Source organism: Mesocricetus auratus, unplaced genomic scaffold (assembly GCF_017639785.1).
Source record: "Mesocricetus auratus isolate SY011 unplaced genomic scaffold, BCM_Maur_2.0 Super-Scaffold_100007, whole genome shotgun sequence".
Taxonomy (NCBI): Eukaryota; Metazoa; Chordata; class Mammalia; order Rodentia; family Cricetidae; genus Mesocricetus; species Mesocricetus auratus.
In genome coordinates this window covers 65,365,599-65,377,759 of record NW_024429191.1, presented here as the reverse complement: position 1 = coordinate 65,377,759, position 12,161 = coordinate 65,365,599, and the positions used below count along the sequence as shown (strand labels likewise).

At 41.8% G+C, this 12,161-nt stretch overlaps 2 protein-coding genes across 3 annotated transcripts in view; one reads left to right on the top strand and one right to left on the bottom strand.

Annotated features, from left to right (window-relative positions):
* Positions 1–10,319, bottom strand: part of Trim37 (tripartite motif containing 37) — a 140,778-nt gene extending 130,459 nt beyond the window's left edge. For both annotated transcript variants that reach the window (XM_040749423.1, XM_040749422.1), the window contains exons 1-4: positions 10,069–10,319; positions 8,531–8,632; positions 4,437–4,477; positions 1,461–1,577 (exon numbers count right to left, since the gene is read on the bottom strand). In XM_040749423.1, the coding sequence (XP_040605357.1) occupies positions 1,461–1,577; positions 4,437–4,477; positions 8,531–8,632; positions 10,069–10,089 (281 nt within the window). In that variant the 5' untranslated portion in view covers positions 10,090–10,319. The remainder of the gene's footprint in view (positions 1–1,460; positions 1,578–4,436; positions 4,478–8,530; positions 8,633–10,068) is intronic.
* Positions 10,320–10,603: 284 nt separating this feature from the next.
* Prr11 (proline rich 11) overlaps positions 10,604–12,161 on the top strand; it is a 38,628-nt gene continuing 37,070 nt past the window's right edge. The window contains exon 1 of the mRNA XM_040749424.1: positions 10,604–11,030. Within this exon, the coding sequence (XP_040605358.1) occupies positions 10,985–11,030 (46 nt within the window). The 5' untranslated portion in view covers positions 10,604–10,984. The remainder of the gene's footprint in view (positions 11,031–12,161) is intronic.

Below are 12,161 nucleotides of genomic sequence, written 5' to 3'. Positions count from 1 at the left end.
CTTTAATCCCAGCACTCAGGAGGCAGAGGCAGGTGGATCTCTGTGAGTTCGAGACCAGCCTGGTATATAAGAGCTAGTTCCAGGACAGCCTCCAAAGCCACAGAGAAACCCTGTCTCAAAAAACCAAAAAAAAAAAAAAAAAAAAAAAGAGTACAACTTAGCTAGAACAGTACTAGAAACAATGCCCAGTTTTATTTAATTGTGGACTAGCTTAGCTAGTCATCAACTGAGCATAGTGGCACAACCTGTAACCTCTATGCCAGGAGACTGAAGCTTAAGGAAGGCTAAACTACAAATTGATTTCATGGTCAATCTGGGATACATAGCAAAAGCCAGCAGCAAAACAAAGAACAATAATTCAGTTTAGCCTTCTCCCATTTCTTTTCTTCTTTTTAAAAAATGAATCACTATTTATTACTTAAAATTACGTGTTCATGTATCTGTTTGTGGGTGTGTTCATTCAAGTGCAGTTACCCACAGAAGGCAGACACTCGATTCCGCTGGAGCTGGAGTTACAGGAGTTATGAACCACATAACGTGGGTGATAGCAATCCAACTTAGGTCCTCTGCAAGAGCAGTATGCACTTTTAACCACTGAGCCATTTTTCTACCCCCCATGGTTCTACTTCTATAAAAAATAACAGCAATATGTTAAACTTAGTAGTTTAACATACAGTGTATAGTGATTTTTTTAAAATTTAACATTTTGCCGGGCGTTGGTGGCGCACGCCTTTAATCCCAGCACTCGGGAGGCAGAGGCAGGCGGATCTCTGTGAGTTCAAGACCAGCCTGGACTACCAAGCGAGTTCCAGGACAGCCTCCAAAGCCACAGAGTGTCTCGAAAAACCAAAAAAAAAAAAAAAAAAAAAAAAAAAAATTAACATTTCAGGAATCTCTCCTAACTTTCCAGTTTTGATCTGTTCCTAATAGCCATCTAGATATGACCGTATCTATAAACATACAATATAAAATTACTCATTCTTTTATCCATTGCTTCCATTGTAATTCTAACAAGAACATAACACTGTATTATTGCTGTGTTCCTATTAATCAGCTAAGCAGAAATAATCTATTCATTTGCCTTTGTATACTCTAATCTAGCACAGTACTTTGTACACCTATGTTAAACAAACAATATAGAAATAAAGGTTAAACAAACAATATAGAAAGAAAAATTTTAGCTATTAAGCAACAAGTGAAAACATTTAAAAGGTTAACATTAACTTTCTCACTTACAGATAAAAGAGAACCATCAATATAATGTCACTAGATCTAGAAGTTGAGATCAGTGAGCACTTTTACATGCACATGGCCCTAATACCCAGTACCCCATACACAGACATTCTTGAGCAAGTACACACAGAAGCAAATTATTTAAATATACACATACAGACACATAAAGTGTCATTAAAGCAACCCATAGCATAACCTATCAATTACTGAGGAAGACCAACACGCACTTGTCCTTCTCGTTTTCTTCATGCTTGGTGAGACTGCACAGTTGGAGAGTATCAAGCTGCTGTGTCACTTCTTCTGCCCAGCGACAGTTCACTAGTTCCCGTAACTGGAGTGGAGCACTGAAAAGAAAATCCATACACATATATGCTCTAGCTCAGACATCCAAGATTTTTCTAAAATAAGTATTCCTCAAGAGAGAGTACAAAATTATCATCTGTACTCTTATCACTAAGGCTACATAACTGCAGAATTAAGGCCAGTTTGGGATAATGAGTTCCAGGTTAGCCTGGGCTACATAGTGGGGATCTGTGTCAAAAAAGAGGTAATGAAAAGTATGCTTTTTTGACCTATTTTTATCACATTCATACCTCTCTCTCTCTCTCTCTCTCTCTCTCTCTCTCTCTCTCTCTCTCTCTCTCTCTCTCACACACACACACACACACACACACACACACAAACAAAATATACTAGAGAATATGATTAATTCAGTTTATAACTTTTTTAATTTCTTAGCCTAAATTGGACTATACAAAATGACAGCCATCGGCAACATGAGTTAATTCCTGGGTTCAAGCCATAGACCACCAAAACAACAATAAATTAATTGCAATCTCTGTCCAAATGTGGCTATTTCATAAAAACAAACAAATAAACAAAAAAAGGTAACACATGCCTATAACCCCAACACTCAGGAATCTGAGGCCAACGGATGAGTTCAAAACCCACCTGAGCTACATAGCAAGACTATCTCAATGAACTAAATATAAAGTGTCACTAGTTACATCAGACATAAGTGAAATGTTCCATAGGTACATGTAGCTAGGGGCCACACTGGACTGTATGTAGAAAACAATCATTACAGCAAGTTCTCATTCACAGTGCTGCTCATCTCATAAACTAATATGAAAAGGGAAACAGAAGAATAAAAGGTGGCATCCTGGCACTGTTGCCTAAATAACCGGAAACAGAAACAAGTGAAACATCTCTCAATATAGACATAATCTTATAAACAGAGTTATCAAACATGTTTAAATGACTTACACACACACACCATCAGTGAAATATTCCCACTGATTTTAGGAGGGATAAAAAAGAAAATAATAAAGTCAGGCGTGGAGCACACCCCTGTAAATCCTATCACTGCAGGACATGAGTATCGTGAGTTCAAGTTTATCCTTATAGGTGCAGGTGAGGCCAGACTGGGTTACTTGAGAACCTATCCCAAAGAGTAAGCAAATAACAAGCAAGAGTGTATCACCAGTTCTAACAGGTCTTAATAATAATAAAAGCCCAGAGTCAGACACAGAGGAAAATGCTGAGAGATGATAGACACAAAGGAGCAAGCCATAGCCACACCTCACTTCAACAACTTCCAGGCCAAAGACAGTCAGAGGCACTGTCTCCTCCAGCCTTACCACTTCCTCTCTCCACCCAGCCGTACACGGTCTGTCTGATCTGTCTGTACAGACCTCCACTCCTCTATGGTTAACTAGTGGCTATCTCGGCCCTCTGATCTTAAGGCAAGCTTTATTTGTTAAGAGTATAAACAAGATATCACTACACAAGCGACTCATAAACAGGAAGTACTATATTTGTCTGGTTTAAGAAAAAAGGTAAATAGGGGTTGGAGAGATGGCTCAGACATTAAAAGCACTGGCTGCTCTTCCAGAATTCCTGAGTTCAATCTCCAGCAACAACATGGTAGCTCACAACCATCTGTAAAGAGATCTGTTGCCCACTTCGGGCATGTAGGTATACATGCTGGCAGAACACTAAATGCATTAAATAAATAAATCTTTTTTTTAAGGTATATAAATGCCAGGTGATGGTAGTTCATGTCTCTTTTTCTAATAGTCAGGAGGCAGAGGCAGGTGAATCTTTGTGAGTTAGAGGCCAGCCTGGTATACAAAGCAAGTTCCTAGACAGGACTATACAGAGACCCTGTCTCAAAAAACAAAAAACAAAAAAAAAGAAAATTCAAAAGGTATATAAGAGTATATACTACACCACTTGTATACAAAAACAGCATGCCTGGCCATTTCTTCTGAAAGTGATTTTTCCCTTTTCCTTATAGTTGATAAGGTCTATATATAGTTCAGGCTGGCTACAAATCCATGGCAAACTTCCTGCTCCATCCTTCAGAGTTCTGGGATCACAAGTATGAACTACCAAGACCTGATCACATTTTTTTGTTTAAATTAAAAAGTTAAGAAAAACAAGGACATAACACTACAATCACACATTATACATTCAATATAAAATTTAGTCAAGTATACAGTTTCTGCACTTCTGTGCTGTTGAATAGTCCTTCTGTACACTATGAAAATTTGTTGTTCTTCTTGTTAAGAAAAAGCTGATTGATCAATAGCAAGGCAGGAATTCCAGGGCAGAGAAAATCCTTGGAAAAGGGGCGGAGTCAGAGGAGTCATAAGAGACAGTAGATGAACATGCTGTATTGAAAGAAGGTACAGCCATGGGGCAAAGAACAGATAAGAAATAGCCGGGCGTTGGTGGCGGATGCCTTTAATCCCAGCACTCGGGAGGCGGAGGCAGGTGGATCTCTGTGAGTTCCAGGCCAGCCTGGTCTACAGAGCAAGTTCCAGGACAGCCTCCAAAACAATACAGAGAAACCCTGTCTTGAAAAACCAAAAAAGAGAAAAAAGAAATATGGGTTAATTTAAAATATAAGAGTTAGCTGGTAACAAGCCTGAGCTATTGGCTGAGCATTTATAATATTAAGTCTCTGTGAATTTACTGGGGAGCCAGCAGTGTTGACAAGAAAACTCCATTCACACTTCTGTTTCTAAATCTACTCATCATTTTCTATTTAACTTATTCCTAAGGAAAAGAAATGAAGGAAGCTGCAAGAGTGGAGGGGGGAGAGGGAATTTGCCTTTATCTATCTCAGAATATCCTCTGACCCCATGGCTTTTATTTCTTTTACCATTTTCCATATATACAAACAACAAAACACTTACCGACAATGAGGACACTGAGCTCTCTGCTCTGTCAGCCAGCGCTAAAGAGGCAAAATAATTAAATTTTGATTATAAAAACACCATTACTTTACATATCTAGTCATTATAAACTACATTTAATGAGTTTAACTCTCTAGTGCCTAAATTTATTTTAGAGTTACATAAATAACAGGCAATCTACTATCTCTCTCATCATTATCATGACAGGAACAAATTTTCAAAGGGACAAAATTTAACCCAAAATAGTTAGAGTGTACTCTCCCATAGGAAAGCAAGTGATTCTAGGGCTAGCTAGATCTCACAAAGATATAATCAATAGCATCACTCCACCCTCAAAAATAAGCCACAGTAGTTTTTCTTTCTAGCTAATTACAAACCACGAAGTTTACGGTAGTACCAAATTTACTTTGTAAAAAGCAAACTAATTCTAAGGTACACATTATGGGCATGTAAATCAGACCTAAAAACATGAATAAGCACTACAGCGACTACAGCCAGGCCTCCTCAAATTTTATAAGTATACTATGGTTTGGTAATTTAAACACCTAGATATTCTGCTTTTCTTACTGACTCCCATAAATTGTCCTCTGATTTCCATATGCTGTACACACACACACACACACACACACACAGAGATGCAATCAAAGCCCAAATTTTATTAATTTCATGCATGTGTGTACATATGTGTGTATGCCATATTTGTGCTGGTAACTGAGAGAGCCAGAAGAGGGCACTGAATGCCCTGGAGCTGGGGTTACAGGCAGCTACAAGGCACTAACAGGCCCAGTCCATAATTTCATTTTTTAAATTACTCCTGAGGCTTAGTGTGGTGACACATGAGCCTTATCCTAGATAAGGAGTGGTAGAAACAAGAGGATCACAAGTTTGAGGCCAGTCTCTTCTACATTGTGAACTCTGGGCCAGGCAAGACTACACAGCCAAGACTCTGTCTCAAAAACATCAACAAAAATTATTACTGGATGGGAACAGTTGTAATCCATTCATAAAACTAGTATTTGGGGGCTGGAGAGATAGCTCAACAGTTAAGAGTATTAGCTGCTGTTCCAGAGGTCCCAGCTTGAGTCCTAGCTTCCACATGAGGTTCACAACTGTAACACCTTCTTTTGGCCTCCTCAGACACCAGACATGAAAGTGGTACACAGACATACATGCATGCAAAACACTTATATACTTAAAATAAAAGAATACACTTGGGCTGGAGAGAAGGCTCAGCAGTTAAGAGCACTGGGTGCTCTTTCATAGGTCCTGAGTTCAATTCTTAACACCCACACGCCAGCTCACAACCATCTATAACTGTAGTCCTATAGAATCCAAAGACCTCTTCTGGTATGCAGATGTACATGCAAACAAAACATCCTTATACATAAAATAAATTAAAAAAAAAAAAGAATATGCCTAGGGGCTGGAGACATAGCTCAGTAGTTAAAAAAACTAGCTGCTGGGCAGTGGTGGTGAACGACTTTAATCCTAGCACTCAGGAAGCAGAGGCAGGTGGATCTTTGTGAGTTTAAGGCCAGCCTGGATTATCGAGCAAATTCCAGGGCAGCCAGGCTGTTATACAGAGAAACACTGTCTAGAAAAACAAAACAAAACACCATTAGCTGGTCTTCCAGAGGTCCTGAATTCAATTCCCAGCAACCACATGATGGCTCCCAACCATCTGTAATGAGATCTGGTGCCCTCTTCTGGTCTGTAGGGATACATGCAGATAGAACACTGTATACGTAATAAATAAATAAAACACACCTAAAGCAGAGAAACACTAACTAAGACTCTGAACACATTTCTATAAACAGGTTAATGGCTACAGTGGATGTTCTTAATTGTCAACTTGAATAGATTGAGAACCACTGAGGAGACACACTTCTGGCTGTGACTATGAGGCTATTTCCAGAGAGGTTTAACTAAGGAGGGCAGACAGACCAAGCTGAATGTGGGTCACACTATGACATGGACAGTGACCCTACACTGAATAAAAGGGTTAAAGTCAGTGAGCGTGCATTTACCTGTCTCTCCTTTTTAACTGTGGAAGTAATGACTAGCTGCCTGCCTCACATGGCTGATGACACAGCTGGATCTGCTTCTGCCACCATAACTACCCCACCGTGATGGACAGTATCTTCAACCTGGATGCTAAAAATATGCCCTCCCCAATGTAAGGTGTTTTTGTTAGGTATGTGGTCACAGTATTAAAAAACAAAAAACTAACGTAAGCCTTTCAAACTTTAATTATCTGATGAATACAATCTGAAGTAAACAATCCTACACAGCCTACTCTCAAAATGAGTTATTTATCACTTTGATCTCCCAGAAAAGACAAACTTTAACATTAAACAAAGTGAGATTCCTAAGGAAATCTTAAAGAACAATAAAACACTCAAGCAATTACAGTGGCTGGGGATGTAGTTCAGTTGGTAAGAGTGTTTATCTAGCATTCTCAGACATGGGTTCAGTCTCCTACACTGCCTAAAATGGCATGGTGGCAGTGGCACACACCTGACATCCTTGCACGTGGGATATAGAAACAAGGAAAATAAGAATTCAGCTTGGCTACATGGTGAGTCAGAGGCTAGCCCAGGTTACATGAGACCCTAGCAAAGAAAAGGCTAAAACACTAGTTACTATGCAAAGAAAGCAAAGATGGAAAGGGGGAAGAGCAAATGGAAAAGAATCCTGATCTTGATAATCTTCAAAGAGATTGCTTTGGTCTTCAAGAACAAAGGAGGACGGGGTCAGGTTCTTCCTCTGAGCAGACCACTCTTCTACTACAGGCATAACTTTCCACTTCAAGAAGTGGTCTCAAAGCCGGGTGTTGGTGGCGCACGCCTTTAATCCCAGCACTCGGGAGGCAGAGGCAGGCGGATCTCTGTGAGTTCGAGGCCAGCCTGGTCTACAGAGTGAGTTCCAGGACAGCCTCCAAAACAATACAGAGAAACCCTGTCTCGAAAAACCAAAAAAAAAAAAAAAAAACATCACAGGTTCCTACCCAGTTTTTTGTGGGCAAGAATTTAAACACCATGCTTAGCTAGACACTTTTACATACCACTGCTGTGGTAGTTTGAATGTAACTGGATCCCTTAAGCTCACTATTAGTAGATGTGGCTTTGTTGAAGGAGATCAGGATAGTCTCAAACTCAGAGATTCTCCCACCTCTGCCTCCTGAGTGCTGGGATTAAGCAGACAGATCTATGTGAGTTTAAGGTCAGTATATAGTCTATGTATCAAGGTCCAGGCCAGTCTTCAAAAAATAAAATAAGTATGGTAAGTTTAAAAAGTGCAAATAAATTAAAATTACAGCAAGCTCTAATTCTAGAGATACTCAATTTCTTTAAACATTCCTTAGATGTTATAACTGTTTATTCATCTCCAAAATACGTAAGCAATACAAATTGGTGGCACACATCTTAGTCACTTTGGAGGCAGAGGCAAGTGGATCTCTGAGTTTGAAGCCAGCCTGGTCTACAGAATAAGTTCCAACACAGCCAGGGCTACACAAAGAAACCCCAACCAAAACAGTCATCCCCCTCCCTCACCCTAGAAAAAAAGGCTTTTTGGTGCTATTGGGCTGAAGGAATGGTTCAATGGCTGAGAGTACTAGCTGCCCTTCCAGAGGACCAGGTTCGAACCCCAGTACCTACATGACAGCTCACAACTATCTGTAATTCTGCTCCCTGGAGAGCTGATGTCCTCTTCTGGATTCCAAAAGCACAGCACACATGGCACACAGACATATATGCAAGCAACACACATACAATTTACATTTAAAAATGGTGTTCTATTTCAAAACATTTATTAAAGAAACATTTAAAGGGATGCAAAATACAATAATAAAAATGGACATGGCTAAGACTTACAGTACAGCATACATAAACCAAATACACAAAGCATGGTAGCACCCTCTTTAGTCCCAGCATTCAGGAGACAGAGGCAGGTGGACCTCTGTGAATTTGAGGGCAGCTTGTTCTACATAGTGAATTCCAGGCCAGCCAGAGCTATACTGTAAGACCTGTCTCAAAAACAAAACAATAAACAGTAACAAAATCTGAATGCACAACAAAAGAAACACAACTTACCCTAATACAGCTGAAACAACAAAGTTTGGAGCAGTGAGGACACAGTCGAGCATCCCGCAATTTCTCCATACAAATGAAACATCGGAAAACCTCAGCAATGCTCTGGAAACGAAAGATGTAAGGATCCCAGATTACACTAAGCCAAGGAGTAAGATAAAAAGACTTCAATCAAGACTAGGCACAGTGGTGCACAATTTTAATCCCAACATTCAGGAGACAGTGGCAGCTGGATCTCTGCCAGTCTGAGACTATACACAGTGAGTTCTAGGCAGCCTTGGGCTACTCAATGAGACCCTGTCTCAAGAAAGCAAAAGAGAAAGAAAACAATTCACACAGCATTTACACTTATTTGACTGATAAAGCATCAGTTTTAACTATAATCCCTATCAGAATTTTGGTTAAAATAAAAAAAAAAAAACGGCGCCTTTAATCCCAGCACTCGGGAGGCAGAGGCAGGCGGATCTCTGTGAGTTCGAGGCTGGGCTGGACCGATAGCCTCCAAAACAATACAGAGAAACCCTGTCTCGAAAAACCAAAAAAAAAAAAAAAAAACGGAAAATACTATTAAATATACTGTTACTGTATATTTTAAGTTTATTTTTGCAGCACAACGTTTGCTTCCACTCCATCCCAGAATTAAACCCTCCTGAAACCAAGAAAAGTTTGCAAAACCTTTATACAACCTTCACAAAAACAAATAGAAAATTACACATGATTTTAATCGTGACTGCAAGCCAGAACCTGAGAGATGGGGACTCTTTCTGGCGCTGGGAAGACAGTAAGACCACTGTGTGAACCGGGCTAATCTCAAGTGCAGCTCTCAGTAAATCACCCCTTACTTTTTTTTTTTCCTTCTTCGAGATAGTGTTTCTCTGTGTAGCCTTGGCTGTTCTGGAACTCAATCTGTAAACCAGGCTGGCCTCGAACTCACAGAGATCCGCCTGCCTCTACTTCCCGAGTGCTGGGATTAAAGCTGTGCACCACCAACGCCGGGGCCCCCTGCTTTTTAGAAGCAAAATTATATAGTATTTTGGTGTCTGAAATGTTCAAATTTTAATTATTACTGCATAGCATATCGTATCCCCCCAAAAGCAATTACTTTAGATGTTTCTAGCCTTTATGGAAATATCCCAAACATGAAGTCATCTTACAAGAATCAATGCTGGAAACCAGTCTTTAAGACAGAGTATGAAAAAGATGTGCATGCTACAAAATGTACAGCTGAGGGTGGAAAAAAAGTGTTTAATCATTCCGAGCAAGTCGGGGCGAGAAAGCGGGCAAGTCCTTCCGATGAATTTGCAATATTGCGCTGGAAAAGCTCAATGTTCAAACAGAGACCAGCAGAGGTGCAGCACCTGACTGCGGAACAGCTTCAGCACCTGGCACCCCCTGAGGGCAGCAGAAGCACGGGGCCAGCCTGCCTGCCTGCGACCAGCAGAGACTGCCTCCCACAGGGAAGGCGAGAGCATGGCGCTCGGGATAGAAAAGGTTCCCCGAAGGCGGGGAGCCCAGCCGCCACCCTCCGCAACGCCCCTCACCTCCACACTCTGCTCGTCCATTGCCTCAGGCTCCCGGCAGGGCCCTCGGCGACCCTCGGAATCCGTGGTCTGCGCTGTCAGCCTCCGGCCCGAGGTCGCCAGGTCAACTGCGCCCACCTCAGCAGGCTCCCACAACAGTGCCACCTCCGTGCCCCATCCCGTCAGGTTCCACGCCGGCTACCCCCCATTTCGCCATTTTTATCCGCGCGCCAGCCCTGGGGCGGAGAGGGAGGGCTAGCGGCAGCCGCAGCGCGTTCCTCCCGCCTCAGCCACCGACCAGCGTCCGCGTGGGAGCCTCGGCCCACGTGACGCTGGCGCGCGCGTGTGGAACCGCCGCGGGGCGAGTCCGCGGCAAAACCGGCGCTGCAGAGAATTCGCAAACACCAACGGTAACCAGGGCAGCTAGAGGCGCGGCAGCCGGGCAAGCGCGGTGCGCACGCGCACTTTGCAGGGTGGGGAGGGAGGAGGGTACCGGGTTCCCGCGGTGCGCGCCGCACACGAGACTTGGGGAGGCGGTGCCGCAGAAAGATGGTACTGGCATTGGCGCGGTGCCCCGAGACTCTCAGATTTTACCGCCCGAGAGGCTAGGGCCACCTTGGGTGCGGGTGGTCCTTAGTTAAAAGCCACAGCCCCAAGTATTAAAGACTGGGAGATTTATTTGCGCTCTCCGCACTCTGTGCTGATCCCAGCGGTCTGTGGGTCGCTTTAGGAAACAGTGGAGCCCCGGACTTGTTTGTTTTCCGCCACTGGGAGGAAACGCAACCTTTTTTTTAAGACTTAGTTTTTCCTAGCATACTAAATTTAATACGAAAGCTTCAACTGGGATGGACAGATGATTTTTGTTTGGCTTATTGTTATTTTGAGACGAGGTCTCTGTAGCTCATGTTGGACTGGATATAGTCTCGAAGCTTCCTGAATGTCAAGATTGCAGACAAGAGCTACCAAGTCAGCTTCTGATTTTGGTGAGAAAAATGGACCCACATCTCACCCACACCCACTACTACTATCTTGCTGCTTGAGTTGTTTCTGGTACTGAGGACTAACAAAAAAAAACTATTCAGCTTTCCTGGGCGATCCCCTCTAATTTCTTGCCTGAAAATTGAGGGTGTGTGAGACAATAGGAGTAGGTCTATTAAGTTAAATTTTAAATCACTACAAAGTTATTTATAAACTCTAATCAAGAGAATTTATAATCTAGAAAGAAATTTCTTGTGGTACACAATAATTTTTATAGATGTATCTTTATGTATATTATGCTTTATCTCCATGTACATCTGGATGCCAGAAGACATCAGATCCCATTATAGATGGCAGTGAACCACCATAGGGTTGCTGGGAATTGAACTCAGGACCTCTTGAAGAGCTGCCAGTGCTCTAAACTACTGAGCCATCTCTCCAGCCCCCGCAACTTTTTTTTTAATTACATGAACCATAAAAAAGATTTGTGGAGGCTAGACAGATGGCTTAGAGGTTAAAAGCACTTGCTGCCTAACCCTGAAAGGACCAGTTTCTAATCCCACCTTTGGATTTACAGCTTGTAACACCAGCTCCAGATGATCAGACATGTTCTTCTGGCTATCTCAGACACCAGAAATCACTGGCACATATATGAACATAACCCAAAATAATCTATACATACACACACTCTTAAAATTAAGCACTTCAAATCATGTATGGTCTTGGAACTACATACAGTTTGGTAGTTGCACAATTATTTGTATTAACATGTCCTCGATTGTACCTTTTTTGTTTTTCTCAAGTAGGATCTCCTGTGACTTGCACTGACCTGCAATTTGCTTTGTAGCAGATGCTGGCCTTGAAATCCTCCAGGCTAGATTATTACAAAGGTGTGCCACCACATTCCACCTACACTTTAAAATTATTTTATTGTGTAACTTACACCTCAAAAATCTGTGGGGGCCTGGTGTAGTGGTACATGCCTTTAGCCTTTAATCGTGGCCTTTAATGACTAGGCAGAAACAGGCATATCTTTAGGAGTCTAGTGTGATCTACAGTGAGTTCCAAGCCAGCCAAGGCTACATATCCAAACTCAAAATTAATCAAAAAGAAATTGATTGTGGCACTTTGAGATT